Source organism: Helianthus annuus, chromosome 10, assembly GCF_002127325.2.
Source record: "Helianthus annuus cultivar XRQ/B chromosome 10, HanXRQr2.0-SUNRISE, whole genome shotgun sequence".
In the NCBI taxonomy this organism is placed as follows: domain Eukaryota; kingdom Viridiplantae; phylum Streptophyta; class Magnoliopsida; order Asterales; family Asteraceae; genus Helianthus; species Helianthus annuus.
The window spans coordinates 138,364,114-138,385,384 of NC_035442.2; the positions used below are offsets into that span (position 1 = coordinate 138,364,114).

The 21,271-nt window shown below is 34.2% G+C and overlaps 1 protein-coding gene across 1 annotated transcript; it reads left to right on the top strand.

Moving 5' to 3' along the window:
• Nucleotides 1-941: 941 nt before the first annotated feature.
• Nucleotides 942-5,611, top strand: LOC110885841. Its single transcript, XM_022133561.2, has 3 exons — nt 942-1,097; nt 3,965-4,477; nt 4,889-5,611. The coding sequence occupies exons 1-3, from the start codon at nt 1,022-1,024 to the stop codon at nt 5,419-5,421; spliced, it is 1,122 nt and encodes a 373-aa protein (XP_021989253.1). The 5' UTR covers nt 942-1,021; the 3' UTR covers nt 5,422-5,611.
• The last annotated feature ends 15,660 nt before the right edge of the window (nt 5,612-21,271 follow it).

The window sequence follows — 21,271 nt, forward strand, 5'->3', positions numbered from 1 at the left end:
AGTTATGAGATAAAAATTAGTTAATACACTTTTTTATTCTATTGACTTTTTAATAAATTTGATTTTTCAAAAAAAAAAAAGTGTATGTTAAGCTTTTACAAAAATTAAATACGCATTTGTGTTTATTTTTTTGTTGGCGTTCCGGTATAAAAGTTATTGGAAACGAATTTGTATTCAAAGTGAAATATTTTTTGGTATCATTGACTATAGTGAGTGTCGGTACAACGCATCAAACCGATAGCAACATCTGTATCGTTGTTGGTATTATTAAAACTGCTGCTGTAACAGCTAACAACCCATAATGCTTGCTTAGGGTGGAGGGTATGGTTAATCACTCTAGGGTGATTGAGTGAAATCATACCCAATAATATTATGTCATGTCAACCCCCATTTCACTTCCCATTTTGCACTCAATCAAGGGGTATGGTTAATCACTCTAGGGTGTTTGAGTAGGTTTAAAAATTAAAAAAAAATTGTGATTGGTTGAAAGGGGTTGGGACCCACCATTAAACCTCCCTCCCTCCGCATCGGTGAATGTACACCGAAAACATTCAAAATTTCGGTGACTCAAACAAATGGAGGTGGTCACCGAATCGGTGAACTCTATTCATCGAATGGTTTACCGAAACTATACCCTCCACCCTTATTTCTCTCTCTATTTTTGTATAATTTTATTCAAAACCGACCTAGGTAATTAGTAGCTAGTATAATTATTAAAATACATATTTATTTATGCACTTTTATGGGCCAAAAATTAGTACATTCAATGAATACGAATAAAAAATTTCATGAAAAATGGGGCAACAGCGGTAATAGATAAGGATATGTGGGGTTTAATACACGAACCTACGAAGAGTGGCCTCACTAATGGCAATCCTTGTAAATATGACCAAACCTAAGGTCCTCTCCATAATTCCATTCACAGATATACGTATAAAGCAGTGCATACCCCTGATCCATATTCACACCAAACTAGAAAGAAACATTCATTTCTCTCTCTTATAACACATACACACACATAATGCAGAAACTATCTGCAATCTTAGTGGTGGTGCTCCTTTGTGCAGCCTCCAATGGCGTCTTATCTTTCACTGACGGTGAGTTTATTTTGTTTGATAATGCATAGAAACTTGTATTCGTATTTCATTTATTTCATGTTTGTTTCAGTTAATGCTAACTTGTTGTTGATCGTGTTTCATGAGTCGATGTTACAGTTTTATGTGATTTTGTTTTGTTAATATTCGGCTTTGATTGTGACTTGTTTGGACCGATGCATATGAAGAATTTACGTTTTAGATAGCTCGAAAAAATCACAATAACCAGTGCCTTAATTTATAAACTGATGGAGGATCAAATACAAATTGATTTTAATATGTGAAAAAACATAGGAAGCAAAATGTTGATATGAATATAAATGGTGTTGTTATAGTTTTTGTGCTTTTGTCACTGCTTTTAGGTTAAAAAGTATTGTGTAGATGATTCATGAAATGCTAACTTATTGTAGATGATTCATGAATCGATGTTATAGTTTTTTGTGCTTTTGTTTGATAGTCCTTCAACTTTGATTACCCATCCGTGGCGGATTTAGGAACTTTTTCCAGTAGGTTCATTTTAGTAGATTCTCACTGTTACTTTTTCAAATCGCACAACGTTTTGACTAACTTTTTCCAAACCAAGTGGATTCATCATTCATGTAAACTAACAAAACAGGACTGAATCTGCCACTGACTTATTTTAGGCGATGTATGAAATTTTCGTTATAAATCTTTATGAGCTCGATAAATATAATATTTGGTGCGTGAATAAAGTGTCGAATTTTTGTTTTAAGTTGTTCTGAGCTCGAAAATCATGACCTCTGAAGGGTTGGGTTTAAATTTGAAATTAGAGTTGAGAATGTGAGAGTACAATAGAAGTTATTATGACAGTATAGTATAAAGCTGAATTTGGTGCTCTGATTGAACGTGTTACAAATTATCTATCGTGAAAATAATCAGACTGTTGAAGCTATAAATATGAAATATAAGTACGTAACCACGTCGGTGCTGTCTGTCACACTGTGGTCCAACCTCCATGCTATAAATGTGAAATAAATAATAAATAGAATTCCAATCTTTTTCAAATTTTAATACTATTAGTTGTAGAAAAATGACTCATTTGTGTCAAAAGTATATCTAACCACCATGTCTAGATATATTAAAGGAGAGAATATGTATATAATAAATACCTTAAGACATACTTTTAACCATATCACTTGTATAAACATACTTTGTTATAAAACGACGATAATCGTATAATAATGTTGATACAAGTACTAGAAAAGGAGGGTGTGTGGTAAACCGTAACAGGCCTACTTAAAAGATATAAATATGTATATGTATATGATCTGATGACCTTTTTCTTAAGTTATTAATTATGTATTAGATAGTTGTTTAGCGGGAGGTTTTGTGTTCAATTTCAAGTAAGGTGTAGTTTAGATCATGTGTAGTGGTAAAGGAAGACCCTTGGACATTATTCACCATATGGCGGTGCGTCAGCAATAGGGCATTATGTGACGTTTTTTTTCTTCTAAAATGGGTGTAATGGTATAACGCCTCAACAATGATTACCTAATTATTAGCTTTTTAGAAATATAAAACATATAATATTATCATAAATGAGAGTGGAAGTTTCTTATTGGTCAATCAAATTTTCATCCGGCGTTTTAATCTATACACCCAACCAAAAAAACTCAAAAAACGCCGAAGGGGGCGGTGCGTGGGCGTTTTTGGGCATGATTGAGGCAAAAAAAAGGCCCAATTTCACTTCCACTACGGGTGGTCTTAGGATTAATTTTGTGTACTTTATGAGTGAGTAACATTTACCACTAAAAAAAAGATAATTGTTTGTATCATATGTGCACATATTACTCTTAATACTATTTGTTTATAAATAAATATATACTTATCCTGGAACATAATCTTTTATGTGTTTCTTGTGATTAAAGTATAATGACTAAGATAATTCTATCTGAAAATAGTTGATATTTTTTAAGGGTTAATACATATGGCGAATATTGAATTTTGAAGTTACAAATATATTATAACTCATAATATTCTTAGAATCGTGGTGTCACATTTAACGTGTTCTTGAGATCACCCAACCCAATTTTGCTAAAACCGGCCTCTTGCTTAAATAGGCGATACTTATGTTAGATATTTTGGGTTTTTTTTTTCATAAACGAAATGAAACCCTGGTAAAATTTTATTAATAGCCAAAAAAAAAATATTTAGCGTAAGTAGGTGATAATTATGGTCGATATTTTTGATTTTTCATTATTAATAGCATCATACACTAGTGACGACAACTTAAATGGTTAAATTATCGAAAAAATAACATTATATACAAGGGTGTCGAGCTTAGTTGGGGCTCAAAATGTAGACTTTACCGAAAAATTATGAAAATTTTATCTGTATTAAGTCTAGCCTCTTCCCCTACAATTTTTTTCTTTAAAACTTTCATCCTGTATCTAAAAGTTCAAAATCCGCCACTTATTATACCCTATTAAATGACAATATTACCAATTATTGGGGTCAATAGACCTTAAGTTTTACCCATGCTTGTATCATACATATCCTTTTCTTTGTCGTCTTTTTTTCCTTTGTGAACATGCCCTCTGATGAGGCCATGTTCCTCCCCCTTTAAAAAAAAATCAAGTAAACGACAAAACCATACAGTACCATTAGTCACGTGATCATAGGACATTCCACGTGATGACATGCTGGCAATTCTATACAAGAGTTAGTGGCAAAAAAGCAATTGGTCCTCCTAACCAGTTTTACTAATTATAGACCGTAGCCAAGATTTATAGTAACACATTTTAAAGACAATGACAATAATATTAACACTTGTTACATTATTGAGCTACAACACTTGAATGATTGAAAAAGTTAACATGTTTTTCTTTTTTTTTTTTGAAAAATTTCAGGGATATTACCAAATGGGCAATTCGAATATGGACCGAAACCGTCCCAAATGAAGGGCACACGTGTGATAGACCCGAAGGCAATACCAAACTGGGAGCTCACGGGGTTCGTTGAGTACATAAAATCGGGACAAAAACAAGGGGACATGTTGCTAGTGGTGCCTGAAGGTGCATACGCGGTTAGGCTAGGAGAGGATGCATCGATAAAGACAAAGGTGACGGTGAAGAAAGGGTTGTTTTATTCCGTCACGTTTAATGTTGCTAGAACATGTGCCCAAGAGGAGAAGTTGAATGTTTCGGTGTCGCCAAATTCAGAGCCCAACGATTGGGGAATCTTGCCTATGCAAACCATGTATAGTAGCAATGGTTGGGACACGTACTCGTGGGGGTTCGTGGCTGAAGCCAATGACATTGAGATCGTGATCCATAACCCGAGTGTTGAGAAAGATCCTGCTTGCGGTCCTCTTATCGATTCTGTTGCATTGAAGGCCCTATTTCCCCCAAGAAGAACCAACAGTAAGATAAATCGCAATAGTGTTCATTCGTCCCGTTTTGACATAATGTTTGGGTCGAACCACTAACTACGGTTTTAGGAAACAACTTGGGTTAACTCTTCGGTTTTAACCATTAATTTGGTTTTAAAATTATTAGTTAATATTAAAAATTTAAAATGGTACAAGTATACATGATTATGATCCATATACATAATTATATATTCCAAAATAAAAATAAAAGCTTGTAAATAATCAAGGTTAAATAGTTGGTGTCAAGTTTTAAATCAAGCCGGACCATTAAACCGTCAAACCCTAAACCCTAAACTGTATATGGTTTGGTTGGTTTTAACGGCTTTTGAACACCCATGATATTGTAGTCACATGTGGTGAGATAAGATGCTAATATAATTGTCATTGTGCTTGTTGATTGTAGCTAATATGTTGAAGAATGGTGATTTTGAGGAGGGTCCATTTGTGTTGCCCAAAACCGATGTCGGTGGAGTTCTAATCCCTCCCAACATCGAGGATGACCATTCGCCACTCCCGGGTTGGATGATCGAGTCACTAAAAGCCGTGAAGTATTTAGATGCTGAACACTTTGCAGTGCCCAAGGGAAAGCGTGCCGTAGAGCTAATTGCCGGGAAAGAAAGTGCCATTGCCCAGGTAGTCAAGACCATCCCAGGCAAAGTATACGCACTTTCTTTCGTTGTTGGAGATGCCAACAACGCGTGTGAGGGGTCCATGGTTGTAGAAGCATTCGCCGGCAAAAACACTCTTAGGGTACCTTATGAATCTAAAGGCAAGGGCGGTTACAAACAAGCGGTTCTTAAGTTCAAGGCCGTGACAACACGTACACGAATCAGGTTTTTAAGCACATTTTATCAGATGAAGACCGATGGTTCTCTTTGTGGTCCGATCATTGATGATGTGAGATTGGTTGGTGTTCGATACGCTAAACATGCTTGATTTGTTGTTTTACTTGTTTCACGAAATCCTCAAAAGCGCGCGCTATAGGGATGTTTGATCACCGCTTATGATGTTTATTTAGCACGATATGTATGTTAATGTTGTTTCTGTTGTGTACTAGAAAGAAAAACATGTTTAATTGATGTTTACAACAAAAATAGATAAATCCAAGTAATTATTTTATAAGTAATACTGAACAAACAGACAAAACATTATTCCTAGTAACTCGGTATATGATAGATATGAATATTATATTCAAATTCGGTAATCATCATCATCATACTCAATAAATCCCACCAATAATAAAGTTAAGGTAGGGTCTGAGGAGGGTAAGATGTAGACAAGCTTACCTCTACCCCGTAAGAATAGAGAGGCTGCTTCCAGTGAGACCCCCGACTCAATTATTAAACCGTGTTGGCGTTGGTATGATTTAAAAGATTAAATTATATAAAGGCGTTGGTATGATTTAAAAAGATTAAATTATATAAAGAAATATAATCTCCTTATATTGTTTTTCAATTTCTTTAAGTTCTTTTTCTTTGTAGAACCATGCAAATATATAAATTTTTATTCTCATTTAAATTAGATATAGTTAAATTATTTTTTTAATACTATTATTATTTTTCAATTCTGTATACACGTATTAATTCAAAACATCCCGAGGAATAGTATAGTTTCGTTTGTTTTCATTTTCGCCACTAAGTTTTCCTTTGTTTTTAAAATCCCTCAAAAGTCATCCGTCCATGTCTACTACAACATTCTAAATATATAATTTATATTTTTCAGTTTCTTTGGCATGAAATTTTCACAGATAATTTTCTATTATATGTCATTTCATTTACTAAGATACTTTTATGGTTTTAATCAATATAAAACACATGTCGACTTTTTTACCATATTACTACTTTAGTTATTAGTTTCAACTTTTGGTTGCTATATCAAGTGGCGATACTGTATCAATACCATAATGAATCGAATCGATGCCGATCAATATCCGCCACAACATGTGGATTATTGTGCTAGTTATTATATATTGAATAATATAGTATGATTATCTAATTAGTAGAAATGTAGAATTCAATGTCATCAAGTATAATTACTACAAGTGGGAATCATGGACAATAGACCGATAAATAATTTGGATAGAATTTAATTGTAATTAATTAAGCTAAGGAAGCTAATTACTAAACTAAATATGGACAATAGACCGATAAATAATTTGTGTAGAATTTAATAGTAATTAATTAAGCTAATTACTAAACTAAATAATTCAAATTGACAGCCATAGACACGTGGGTCGAGGATCAACTGATGGAAACATTAGTCATAGGTGCACTAAAATAATACAAAAATGGTATCTAAGTGGAAAAAGTTACCAGGGGCAAACTATAGAAGTGTCTGGAGGTGTCCGACCCTTCGAACTTTTCGCTCAGTAATGTTATATATGTAGTTTCCGTCATTCAGGTCAATGTTCACCACTTAAAATGACCAAACCTCGAAGACCATTTTAGCAATTTAGTCTAATATAATATATAAATCTCTTTGATCACCCCCGGTTGCTATAATAATTGAAACAAAATAATATAATATACATGCTAGTCAATAAATATTTAGAAGTTATTGGATCTTTACTTTGAGTAATGAGTGCCTTCATGTTTTTCTTATGAAAGTTTTGATTAATGTTAACTAGATGGTATATAACTTATTAGGAGTATCTATTTAAATGAGTTTTAAAAATAACATTTTATTATATATGTTTAAGTAGTAAATGTGTTATCTTTATAGGAATGTTGTGAAAAATAGACGAACTCCTTAGGGTATAGGGTATGGGGTTCGTCCCCTGCCCCGTCGAGGAACGGTGACGCCGTCGAACCATCCCCCCCCCCATCCCCGTCCTCTACGTCCTGCTCAAGACGTTGTCGACGATCCAAATCTGGTGGGCCCCCATTGATGATTTCGACCGTTAATAAAAAAAATTAACAACAACCCACCACCGCCGGGAACTACAACCACCACCACCACAAATTCACCGGGAGCTACAACCCACCACCGCCGGGAACTAAAATAGGGTTTTTAGAGAGAGAAGCTAGAGAAATGGAGAAAAAAAATTCTGGAAACCTGGTGAACGACTGCGGTGGTTGTTGCGACGGTGGTGTGGTTACAGGCGACGGTGGTTTTTTTCTTCTGAATATTATGTTTTGCAGGGAAGGTAGAGATGGGGGTCTGGAGTTGGTGGTGGTGATGGGTGTTTGAAAGAGAAGACAACATAGTTTTAGTTTTAGGGCTTGCTTGGGGAACTAAAAGTTATCTTCAAATACAATTCATAACAATTTTTGAAGTCCGAAAAAGAAATTAAAAAAAAACAATTAGTTGCGTATACAACTGACAATTTAAAAAGTCTAAAGCATTTAGGAAATTTATTTTGGCTAGGAAGTGTAGGAAGCAATAGGATTAGGACATGTGGCAACATTTAAAATAGAGAAAAAGGGTATTTTAGTCAATCCAACTCTTTCTTCTTCTTTTTCAAAACCCAGTAACTTCAAAACCCACCGTTTTCAAAACCCACCATCTTCAACCATTTCTTCACTTTCTATCTCAATAATCACTACATTATAGTGCGATTTTCATCACCAATCAATGATTCAAACACCCGATCAACGTGTTCTTCAGGTTTTTTGAAGAAAACCCAGTTTAATTTCATACAAAATCTCGTTTTTCCGGTGATTTTGAAGATAATCACTCGATCCGTTCGATTCGAGCGCTGATAAGTGTTTCAATCATTCAAAATTCTTCAATTGTTGAAGAAATCACTTCGATCCATGTTAGAAATTCTTTAATTATATTTTTATGATCTGGGTTTTTGATTTAGTCATTGCATTTTACGATCTTGGCGAGGGTCCGGGGGCAGCGCCCTTGGTAGCGGGGTCCCAGGGGCTGCGCCCCTGGCGGGGTCCAAGGGGCAGAGCCACTGGCTGGGGTTGAGACAGTTCACAGCACAGACAATTCACAGAAAAATTAAATTGCTGTAATAAAAGTGCATCAGAAAAATTAATTTTCTATAAATTGCCTCTGGAAACTGCATTCGTAAACTGCATTGGTTCAGACAGTTCACAGCACAGACAAAACTATTGTCATGGTTCAATGCGTTTTAAAGAGAACACTTTCTTTGGTGTTTTTAGGCAATTGCGTTTTAGAACTAAAACATTTTTATGTGTTTTCTGGCCATTGCGTTTTAGAAAACACATTCTTGAAGTGTTTTTGGTGCATTGCGTTTTAGGTAAAACACTTTTTTAGGTGTTTTCAGTCCATTGCGTTTTACAGAGAACACTTTCTTTTGTTTTTAGCCAATTGGGTTTTAGAATGAGTCATTTTTAAGTGTTTTCTGGCCATTGCATTTTACAAATAAGACATTTTTTTGTGTTTTTTGTGCATTGCGTTTTAGGTAAAACACTTTTTTATGTGTTTTCAGTCCATTGCGTTTTAGAAAACAGACATTTTAAGTGTTTTCTGGCCATGGCGTTTTAGAAATAAGACATTTGTATGTGTTTTTGGTGCATTGCGTTATAGGTAAAACACATTTTTATGTGATTGCGTCTTAGAAAGTACATTTTCTTTTGAGTTTTTAGGCTATTGCGTTTTAGAAATAAGACATTTCTTTGTATTTTCTGGCCATTGCGTTTTACAAATAAGACATTTTTTTGTGTTTTTGGTGCATTGTATTTTAGAAAAATGTCATATTTTAGGTTTTTTTTTTCATTGCGTTTTACGTAACTGTGGGTTTTTCTATTACGTTTTACGCAACTGGATTTTTTAATTTTTTTTTTTTGAAAATATAGCAATAGTATACTCGTTTTAAAAATAAAAAACGCTCGTTTTTTTGGTGCATTTTTTATAAAAAAATAATGTCGTATGAAAGAGTTATTAACGATTAAAAAATGGGGGGGAATTGGAGGAGAGAGAAACTATTGCCTAGAATACCCCTAAACAAACTCACGCGCCTCTTTTCTTCCCTTTAATTTCCATTATTTAATCTTACCCCTTGATTAACTAAATGGATGATCAAGATCACTTCCTAGCTTTCTTAGCCAAATAAACTTCCTATTGTATTTTCACCCTCTTCAAATATCCACGTTTAGGATTTAAAAAAAAAAAATCAAAGTTGAATTTTGGAGTTTTGATTTAACATATAAAAATTCTATTTCTAATTTGTTATTGATATTGGGTCATTCTCTTGAAATATAAATGGCGGGTCACGTTCTTAACACTTGGACTACAAATCTTGATATTTTGGTGTTCTACAAAAAAATGGCAAATCATTGAACATCTAGAACGTTCGGCTACATTAAAGAGGTTACGACACATTATGTACGCTTGTATCATCCTTCATAACATGATCATTGAAGACGAAGGTAGAGCGGTATGCGAGTACGACGAAAACGCGTCTACTGGAAATTCTGTTCCAGTTAGTGGGGAACAACAAGATTTGAACATGTTCGCTCTACGTAACGAGTACACACATCATAACCTACAAGCGGACTTGGTGGAGTACATTTGGAACAACGCTCAAAACGAACCCGACGACGACATGGAATACGAAGACTTGTAGCTTATTTTAATATATTAGGATTTTTTAAGTTTATTTTTTTTTAAGTTTATGTTTTTTTTTAAGTTTATGTTTTTTTTTAAGTTTATGTAATACTTTTTAATATTAATGAAAATATTGTGTTAGTTTATTTGTTAAATGTTAAAAAAAAGTAGAAGATTAAAAAAAACATAAAAGTGGTGGGATAGGATCATCTAGGACCATCATCCATATCCTCTAGTTTTGTGGGATGAACCATCCTTGTGAGGACTATGACGTGGTACCTATGTGCAAGGGCGGACCTAGTAAGGGTCCAGGGTGGGCGGGCGCACCCCCTGAAAAAAAAAATTTAGTGTATTTTATAAGGTAAAATTCTCCCTGCACCCCTTGAAAATTTGGTTAAACCCCTTATCCGCACCCCTTGAACCCTTGAAAAGTTGGTTAAACCCCTTATCCGCACCCCTTGAAAATTTTTTCTGGGTCCGCCACTGCCTACGTGGCGGATCATCCTCCCTTGGAGGACCATCACCATACCCTTTAGCCTTAGTTCCATGTCTTGACGTTAAACTTATGCTTAAGACTCATTTGTAACAGCGTAAGTTATTATGTGTGGATTTTGCTTACATACGTTATATCCAATATGTTAAAATAAGGTTATGATAATATTGTTTGAAGATTCTTTGTTTTATGGATTAAAGTAACATTTGATGATATTGTTTGAAGATTCTTGGTTTCAGGGATTAAAATAACGTTATGTTGATATTGTTTGAAGATTCTTTGTTTTAGGGACTATCATGTTAGGAGTCATGGGATGAGGGTCCATCAAATGGGAACAAAGGGCTGTTAACGAACACGAATAAAACCTTGTTCATGTTTGTTCGTTATGAAAATAAATGTGTTCACGAACGGTTCATGAACACTTAGGGGTGAGCAAACTGAACTAACCGACCCGACCCTAGAATTACCCGACCCGACCCTATAACTGACAACCCATTGAAACAATACCCGAATAAAGACCCTATATCAAATCTCGGTTCTGGTTCTTTTCTTATTCGGGTTTATCGGTTCTTCGGTTGATAACCGACCCGTACTTTCCCCCATTTTTTTTCCCAGAAGCTAGCAACTGATGAATGTGATCGATTGAACGCAACACACAGGATAGGCTGGATGGCATTTGAATCAAAATCAAGCAAGGTTCCATGGTCAATTTTGTTTCAGTTTCAATCCATTCATGATTTGGCAGCGATTGCACAGCTTCTTAGCATGACCACCAGTGTAGACACGGAAGCTATTCAGTATAAAAGCCTGTACCTTGTCAACAAGTGTAGAGCAGCAGTCAATTGAAGAATGAAGAACAAAAGCAACCAAGAAATTGAATGAAGATTGTAAGCAAAAAAGGAATTCAACTCTTATGAATGAGGATTGATGATCAGTGTACTGTGTACATGTTAAGTAGGAATTGTCGTTAACAAAGTTCAATCAGTAATGGGCCATAGACCAGTAGATATGCTTACCTAGTCTGAAGTCGGTCCAGGGAATTCGAACTTGGGTTTTTGCCTTTTTTGGACCGGAACCAACCTGACCCGATTCCATAACAAATATAGGAACCGACTAACTACCCTAGATGATATATTTTAACGTTATTTTACTAACTTCATGAAAATAACGTTAAAAGAGATCAATGGTCAATCATGCATCATGCGGTGGCGTTGATAGCCGAAAGACAAGGGAGTACATGCATTAATCGTCATTTGTCTTAATTGTTGAGTGTTATGTGCCTTATGTCCAAGGCTTGATGCAAAACTACTATTGAGCCGTGGGTCTCACTGGAAGCAAGTCTGCCTCTCTATTCCTATAGGGTAGATGTAAGGCTGCCTACATCTTACCCTCCTCATACCTTACCTTAGCTTTGTTATTGTTGGGATTTACTGAGTATGATGATGATGATATGAAGATGGACCGCGGACGGTTCTCTTTATGGCCCTACCGCTGATGACGGCTAGTCGGCAAGTTACTTGGTGTCGATGTGCTAAACATGCTTACTTTGTTTTACTTTATCTTACATAATATTATATGAATTTATATCAAGATAGTTGAACAAGCTGCTTACTTTGTTTTACTTTATCTTACTTATTTTCTTCTATGATTTTCAGAAAACCTAGCATGAGGTTGTTCTATCATTGCATATAGCATTTGTCATTCCACATGTCTCATAAAAACCTACATATTAATAAATGTATAATTATTACTTTTGCTTTTCATATATTATTATGGTATGGTATACGGAATAGCTCATTAAGCTTCGGATTACTCCATATTTGATTATTTGTTATCAGTTATTTGGGAATAATGGCTTTTAGTTTACTTGTGAATATAAATATGTAGTTTTTTTTTCTTCTTAAAATGGATATGGGCTTTAGCCTTTAGATTAAAAAGAGGATAGGCGAGGCTTAAATTAAACATTTAAACAGACGGCCCAAATAACATGACCTTTAGGTTCTATGAATTTTATATAGGCCTAAAAAGACTGGGTAAATAGGCCACCCTAATTGTTTTTTCTTTTTTTTTTTTAATTTGGTGTGAACCACTGATTTATGATTTATATCTTAGACACAGACACATACCAAAAGAGTTTTATATAGGAAAAAGTCAAAATTTAATTATTTTTAAACACTTACAAAAAGTGCTCATACATAAAAGAAAAAAAGTAAGCTTTTTATTACTCAATGTTAGATAATATTTTTTGGGAATAATGTGCTTTTATTTTAATTGTGAATATAAATTGAAGTTAATATTAACAATATATATTTTTTTCTTGAAATGGATAGATAAGTTTAGCCTTTAGGTAAACAAAAATGTAGATGTGACTTAAACAGTTAAACATTTAATTATTTAAACACATGGCTCAATTAACTTGGTCTTTAAGTTCTATGGGTTTTATAAAAGCCCAAAGAGTTGGGTCAATGGGTCGCCCTAATTATTTTTGTGATTTTGGTGTTCACGACAAGGAGTTTGAGACAAATCAGACAATTACCAAAAGAACTTAGGCCTCGTTTGATTATTTAAATTGAAAAAATATTCATTAAAAGTTGTGTTTGGTTAGACAAAGAATGAATTGGAATTAGAAAATTTTCCTTTAAATTTCTTTGATTAATGGAATTTAACAATCCTTTCAGATATTGATGGAATTTTAAACATTCCATTGGAGTAGATTACAAGAACAATTATATATATTATAAATTAGCAAGTTTTTGGTGCATAACAAGTTGTACATTGTGATTTGGACATTTTTCAAAAAAAAAATCTTGATTTTTTACTTTTAATCCAAAGGTTTTTACCTTTTGCAATTTTAACCCTATATAATTTGTTTTTTAACTTTAACCCAAAACTTTTCATTATTTGCAATTTAACTTCACAACTTTTGTCACTTATACTTTTCATCTTCCGCAAATTTTCGTTTTACGTATAGTTCTAAATTTTTCGAGTTAATACGACGCAACGTGCATGTGTGGTTCAACGTTTTTTGCCTCTATCTTTTCATGTTTGACAGGTTCGTCGCAACACGCATATCCTAGGTCGAGCCAGTGTTGGTGGTCAATGACGGTTGTCAGACATTAGTACTATTTGACACCGTTTTACGTCCTGCTGCAACGCGAGGTGTGATTTGGGGTTTTTCAAAGAAAAAATGTTATGCATATGGTTGTCGTAACGTTTGCTTTGTGGGTTTTCAAAAAAAATGATTTTTTTTTACTTTTCACCCAAAAGTGTTGCATAAATTACTTTTAACCCAAAACTATTTGTTTTCTTTTACTTTTAACCCAAAACTTTTTATCTTTTACAATCTATCTTCATAACTTATTTTACTTTCAACTTTGGTCCTTTATAGTTTTCATTTTTCTGCAAATTTTTCGCTTTATGGTTGGTTCTAAATTTGTGACTTAACACATCGCAACGTGTGTCTTTGGCTTAACGTTTTTACGTTTCGTTCTAAATTTTACGAGTTAACACGATGCAACGTGCGTGTGTGGGTGAACGTTTTTCATCGTCTATTTTTCCCCCTTTGACAGGTTTAACATAACGTGCGGGTCGTAGATTGACTTAGTTATAACTAAAGAATCCCCGCCACATTGCGGCGGGTCGCAATCCTAGTTAATTAATTAATTAACTAACATACATTTATCATTTTTTGTTAATAGTGATTTATAATTGTAGAAGTATAGAGTACAACCTTGATTCTAATGTGTTGAGAGTAGTAAATGATTTTTGTCTTTTACTTTATAATTTCATTTGCACCCTAGTAGTTTTAATAAATTTATTGTACGACCACTCAATTCTAATAAAAATATTGGAAAGTTACATGTTTTGTCCTTTATGTTAGTACTATTTTTAGGCGGTGTCATTTGGCGCGAAATTTGATGAATTTTGTACTTAACATTTCAAAATGTTGCATGTTACGTTCTTTAGCCCTAACCTAATTAGTTTTTCATGTTAAAAGCATTTATGAACATGAATGATAAACCATTTTCCTTTCATTTAAAGATTAATCATTTTTCTCTATCAAATGATTAAACACAATGATGTAAAAAATAAAATAGTGAATGAGAAAACAACAAATGAAAGATTAAATAGTGATTTTCTCTTCACTCTAATGAACAAACAAAGAAGGATTAAAAAACATAAATGATTAAACTGCTTTATTGTGAAAAAATTACTAATAAATGATGAATGATTAAAATCCTTAATCATTGTTAAAAAATATAAAATATTTGTTATGCATTATGCAACTGTATAATATAATCATTTAGGTTTTTGAGTTTAATCAAATTTGATGTATGAAGCTTAGACTCTAACTCGTTTATTACTTAAGTTCCCGTTTAAGTTTAAGTTTGGCTCGAGTTTATATAGATTCCACTCGTTTATAACAGTTCATATTTTTCCTTTTAAGGTACAGCCTAACAACATCACGCATTTTTGGCACTATATTATAACATAACCATTGTTTTTACATATGGTGAAGTTTCTAAATCATACGGTTTAGAGAGAATGAAAAACGCTTTATTCTCAAAGTGAGTTGGGGTAAATGATGGCTCTATCGCTTTGTCCTTCTCCAGGGTTAGATCCCCATCCTACCCAGTTGAAATGATCTGAACTAACTAGTCTCACGTCTGAAATTATGAGGTATGATTTTGGTTAGGGGAGGATCGATGTGGATGGGTCTGGCGATTTTTTAGTCTGAAGAATAAGGAACAAGGTGCTATGTCTGTTGTTCTTAAATCTTCATTTGAAGAATAAGGAACAAGGTGCTATGTCTGTTGTTCTTAAATCTTCATTTGGAGTTAGTGTCAAATAACTAGGACCTTATTAAGGTAAATTTTCTATTTTGGAGGCAAATCCAAGATAGATTTCCAACCGTTGGCGAGGAGAAATGTATTTATTCCAAGTCTCCGGTGTAAGTTGTGTGATGTAGAGGATGAGTCTGCTTTGCATCTCTTTGTTTCGTGCAACTTTGCGGTGTAGGTATAGGACTTCATCTCGCAATGGTGTAGGTTGAACCTGATATATGTATTGGAACCGAAGGATCTTGCACCTATATACAATCGAAATAGAGGCTCCAATAAGTGGAGGAAGGCGGTGTCTATAGTGATTCAGACGACAATCTGGGTAATCTGGAGGAGTCGAAACGAGTTGATTTTTAAAAACAACCAAACCAGTTTGATGTGTGCTAAACAGACTATTAAAATTAACTACTTTAGACTATCTAAGCTAGACACTAAAAAGCTTTAAATCTAGACTCGACCTAAATCACACAATCGGCAAGTATACCGATCACTGTAGTATGACCTAAGGAAGTCTGGATATCGAACCACGAGACTCTATTAATCACGCTAACTAGACTCTAATAAACTCTGATAGACACGACTCAAACTGTTTAATTGTTTGGGTGGGGGGGGGGTTACTGAAAATTCAAGGAAATCTAATAAAACTAATTATTAAACTAGAACTATGCTAATACGAACTAATGTGAAGACTTTTTCTTATATGATGAAGAAGACCACCTAGACTAGAATCCTGTATTGATTTTTAAGAATTTACCAATTAAGTTAACCGCATGTTTTATGGAACCGGGATCTTGTGATACTAAACCTATTAAGACACCAACTAAGCCCCTCAACCCTTCTCGAGGTGAAACTTATGGCACTACCTAGGCCGTTAATCCTACCGGTTATTAGACTTCCTTCCGGTTATCTAATTATTGTGTAAGTACCCTAATATTGACCTACTCTTTTCCAATTATAGATCTAGGGCGGTTTGGATTTCTTAATTTGACTTGATAGACTAATAAACCGACGGGGCAACTAAGGCACGACTTTTTCCAAAGACTGTCTAAAGCAATTCGCCGGGTAAGACCTACCAATAGCCCTGCACCTTCCAGCTATTAGGACTAGTAGAATACTGAAATCTAGCAAAATACTAACTATCACTTCTAGGGTTTATTGGCCAATTCACCATAAAGGTCAAAGACACAAGGTCAAAGATCTAGCATGAACCTATTCTGTAGTAGACAACCACCTAGATTCACACGAAACAATTGATAATAATTAACCAAATGAAAGTACGCATACACACCTAATTAATAAACCAAAACTTTTACAATACACAATTAATCCATAGAAGACATGCAATTAACGAAAAAGGTTCAAACTTTATTTCAATCCATTCATCGTAGTCTTGGCGGTTACAAAGATTTAGCCGATAATCATTGTCTCAAACATCATAAAAATCATGAACATAACATAATTCATCATGAAACAAGTTGGACTTAAACGAAACAAGGAAAAGACGGGAAGATTAAACCCGAATGCTTCACTCCGAATGCTCCCAAACTCGTACCCGATGATTCCTATGCTTCAAAACCTTCGAACAACCTTTGATTAGCCTCTGAGATGTCTAAGAATCGTCCAAAACTCGCTGACTTCGTAACACCCTCGATAATGACCGATAAGATAATTATATATTAACAAAACCCTAAAAGCTTAGCTATTTTCGTAAGATTCTGCCACCACAAGGCTGTGGCGGCCCGCGGCAATTGATAGGGTAGGGCGTCGCGGGTGGCGGCGCCCCTAAAATCATGTTTTTCTTATTTTATTCATGGCGGCCCGCGATAACACTCTTTGAAACCCGTCGCGTGTAGCCAAAACATTCCAGAACTGCAATTTCTTCATTGTTTCAACTTTCAAACTTTCGCTTCTTGCCTCGACACTTTATCTTGTCATATTTTACTTGTTTCCTGCATTTTCAGCTACTCAGACCTGGAAAACGCAAAAAATATCAAAAGTATGCACAATCTACACTAAAACGAAACTAAAACTATCTAAACACGAATAAATATGTATTTTACAATACATCACAGTTTCACAAGGATTAAGAAAGAAATAAAGTCTCTCGGATATTTGTGGCTAAAGAATCGCGCAATATGTCTGATTAACACATTGTTAATTGGATGTGGTGTAACTTTAATTTATCATTCTTGAGGGTTTGAATTTCTAAAGTTTTGATGCCTGTATGATGTAATATGTCTGATTAACACATTGTTAATTGGATTTTTTGAAAACAAGTTTTTTTTATTGGCCTTTAAAAAAACATAACAATATTTTAAACAAATTACATGAAAAACAAAATAAACATCAAACTAAAAGTTTAAAATAAAACCATTCACTAAACATTAAATACTACAATTTTGAGTGAACCATAAGTCTAAAATGTAATATTTTATGTAAAATTAATAAAAATTAAAATAGATTAGTAGCAAACTCACTACTTTCAGTATTATTGTGTGTGGTGGTGACTTATGAGGAAAAAAACATGAAAATAGTGCAAAAGTTAAAATATATAATTATTAAATTGAAGGGTCAAATATGTTAAAAAGAAGAAAAAAAGTTTGAGCTACATGACTCCCCTAAGGTTCCGAGAAAACACAAAAAATGAGTGTAACTTTGGTTGATTTAAGCATAATGTTTAAGCATATAGGTATTTATGTGTCGAAAAACTATGTCCAATCTCTATATCTTCTGTTATTGCATAAAAGTTCACCATAATACTTAAATTGACATTTCAATTTATTATAAACTAGTGTATAATCCCCGCGTTGCAGGCACAGGTTTCGTAAAACTGTGCTAAGTAGTAAGTAAACGACAAACGACAACCAAAACCGGAAAAGATCGGAAAACAAAAAAATGAATTTATACCGCCACGTGACATAAAATGTAGGCAAAAACAAATACGAACTTATTGAGCTGGCGTAAAACGTAGAAAAACTCGAATATATACCAAGAAAGCTTTAACTTAAAGATTAAAAAAACACAAAACTTCAAGGGCCAAACGTACATCATACATACAAACTTGAGTGACTAAAAACGTAAACCACCTTAAAAAAACAATAAAAGACAAAACAAAACAAAAACCATTGTTCATAAAACATAACCAAATTGTTATATATACTAATGACATGTGAAAGGTTTAGTGGTTGTTAGACTAGTTTAAAATTGATATTTGACAAGATTTATAGTTGCTTATAAAGGAATTCTTGTCATATATAGTAAAAACTAAACTACACTAGATTTTGAAATAATATGTATTTCAAATAATCATCATTATGTACAACAAATTATACTAACAATAATAAGTGTTACTTTTTTAAGATAAGCAAGGTATAGAATCGCAACTGTCGCTATCTTATTTGTTCTTCGATTCCAAGCACTTTCCTGCTGGTAATTGCCCAATATTCGTCTAAGAGTCATTTAGGAAGTGCAACCAAAGGTCGAAAAATGGGTTTAAATAACAAAGGTATTGTAATTGCTATCGAACAGCTCGTAGGCGTGTCACGATGGGGCTTCTTCATAGCCTCGCGACACGTTAGAGATCCAGAAATCGCCAAAACAACGTGTCAAAGTTTCTGGGTACAAGTCAAACATATATACGTGCTCGCGCGCCGCGATCTAGACATAAATTCTCATCGCGATGCGCTAAGGTGGTAAAACTTCAAATTTTTCATTTTAGCCCCTTACACTTCGTATCTTGCTCCTGGTTGCTCATTTCTTCATTATTTTTGCTCGTTTTTGTTCCTTTAACGCACTAGGACCTGCCATAATACAAAATTATAACATTGAAGCTAAAATCTAACAAAACGACACCTAAACCATCTAAAAAATACACAAAATACATAGGATAAATGCATGTGTTTTGCAACACATCAGAGTTAGTGAAATGTCGTCGCTTAACCTACCCTCAACTCTCTCTCTCTCTCTCTCTATATCTCTCTCTTCTCTCCACAAACAAACATGGCTCTTTTTCCTTTCCTTTCACCAGGTACTACTCCCTGAGACCACAACCTGCATGACTTATCCGACAAGGTGGCGGTGGTGTTACTGAGAGGGGTACCCGAGTAGTGCCCCACCCACCCTTGCAATGAGTTTATAGGTGTGGAACCAACAATAAAACTGCTTTTGCTATGTACGGAAGACTTGTGAGGGTTTTTGGTGGTTTTGTTATCTGAGATAGCGGAACACCATGTTGACTCACCAAAAGGGTGAGGTGGACGACGAGTTAGATGAAGATGTAGAGACTAATTTGGATATGTCATCATAAATGTAGGAACCAAGTGACATGACAACTTGTTGTGTGTTCTGGCTTGATCGATGGGTTACGTGGATGACACATCGGATATACTATTTAAGAAGAAAAAATCTACAAGAATCAATGATGCGGGAACAAGAATTCCATAGTTTGTTTGGCGTGGAAAATTCAATTAAGTTGAAATGAAAGATGGTGTAGGTATGAGTCAAATGTGAGTTTGTTGGTCTTAAGTCATTTCACCATTGAATACAAATGTAGGAATCCAATTTAGAATTATCTATAGATGATTTAGCTTTAATCTAACTGAATTCCCCATGCAATGCAAGGATATAACAATTAGACTAGTAAAACTTATGCCTCCTTATATAAGTGTAAAAGTAAGTGTGAATACGAATCTTAAAAATTTACATGTTTTCAAATTCGTTATTTTACACTAAACAAATTCCATACAACATGCATAACTAACTTAAACCTCAATCCAATTGTTAAGGACCTTTTTACATTTACACGATCGTCACCAGGCTGCTAGTTTGTTTCATAATCGTTTGGAAGTTGGTAAAGATATTCATTTTAAACATGGTGATCAAAGACTTTGGTTATGGTTGATTTTTTTTTCCAGATATAGTTATAGGCTTCATACGGATCGTCGTTTTTTTATGGAATTATTGATTGTGGGTACCAACTACTTGATCATGGGCTAATAATAGGGTTGGTAAAAAGATGGTGGTCGGAAACACACATGTTTCATCTGCCTTTCGGTGAAGCGACGGTGACATTAGAAGACGTGAATGTTTTGTGGGATTTACATGTGGTAACTAGGGATGTTCAAAAGTCGATTTGGATTCGAAAAATTCGACTCAATTCGAATTTGATTTGTAAACATTCAAATTTGATTCGTATTCAAGTCCAGTAATTGAATTCGAATCGAATACGAATTTATGATTTTCAATTCGATTCAAAATTCGAATTCAATTTATACATATTTTTCATACATATACACACATGTAACTTCTAAATTTGAGTCAATGTATCATCAATAAGTAAAAATTCAATTATTTATAACATTACCAAGTGATGTGTAAAATGTTTAATATATTTTTAAAACACCAAATTAAATGGTCAAACTTGTAACACCCCGTGTTTCCGAAAGTCAAAGTCAAAGTCAAGATTGAAGTCAAAGGAGGAAAAGATCGCTAATAGCAATCTGTCTCTCCTTGCTCAATCCCCGTTTGACTTCTTTGACTGTAGTTAATCTACTTTATGTTTCTACGTTAGTTGTATTATGTGGAGTAATTAATTGCAATCGAAGTAATCGAAGTATATTCTCAATACGAACCGCCTTACGACTGTGAATAATAGGAAGTAACAATGCGATAAAGTTAATTAAACGCTAATCGAACTAATCTAATCAGCATCGCGCTCGCAAACTCGAATATACGCATTTTAGGTTACTGTTATACGTGTGTGTGTGCCTTATGTGTTACTTGTGCGTGTTTATTTATGTTATGTGTGGTAATCAATCGAATCGCAATCGAATCGCAATCGCAAACCGAATACGGAATAGGGATACTTGTATGTTGATATAGTAGTTGGGATTAAAAGTAATTTGAATAGGAAACTCTTTTGCGAGCGATG

Coding starts and splice junctions, on each gene's coding strand:
- LOC110885841 (XM_022133561.2), top strand. CDS start 1,022: ATGCAGAAACTATCTGCAATCTTAGTGGTGGTGCTCCTTTGTGCAGCC. Junction 1,098..3,964: donor CGTCTTATCTTTCACTGACG/GTGAGTTTATTT, acceptor GAAAAATTTCAG/GGATATTACCAAATGGGCAA. Junction 4,478..4,888: donor TCCCCCAAGAAGAACCAACA/GTAAGATAAATC, acceptor TGTTGATTGTAG/CTAATATGTTGAAGAATGGT.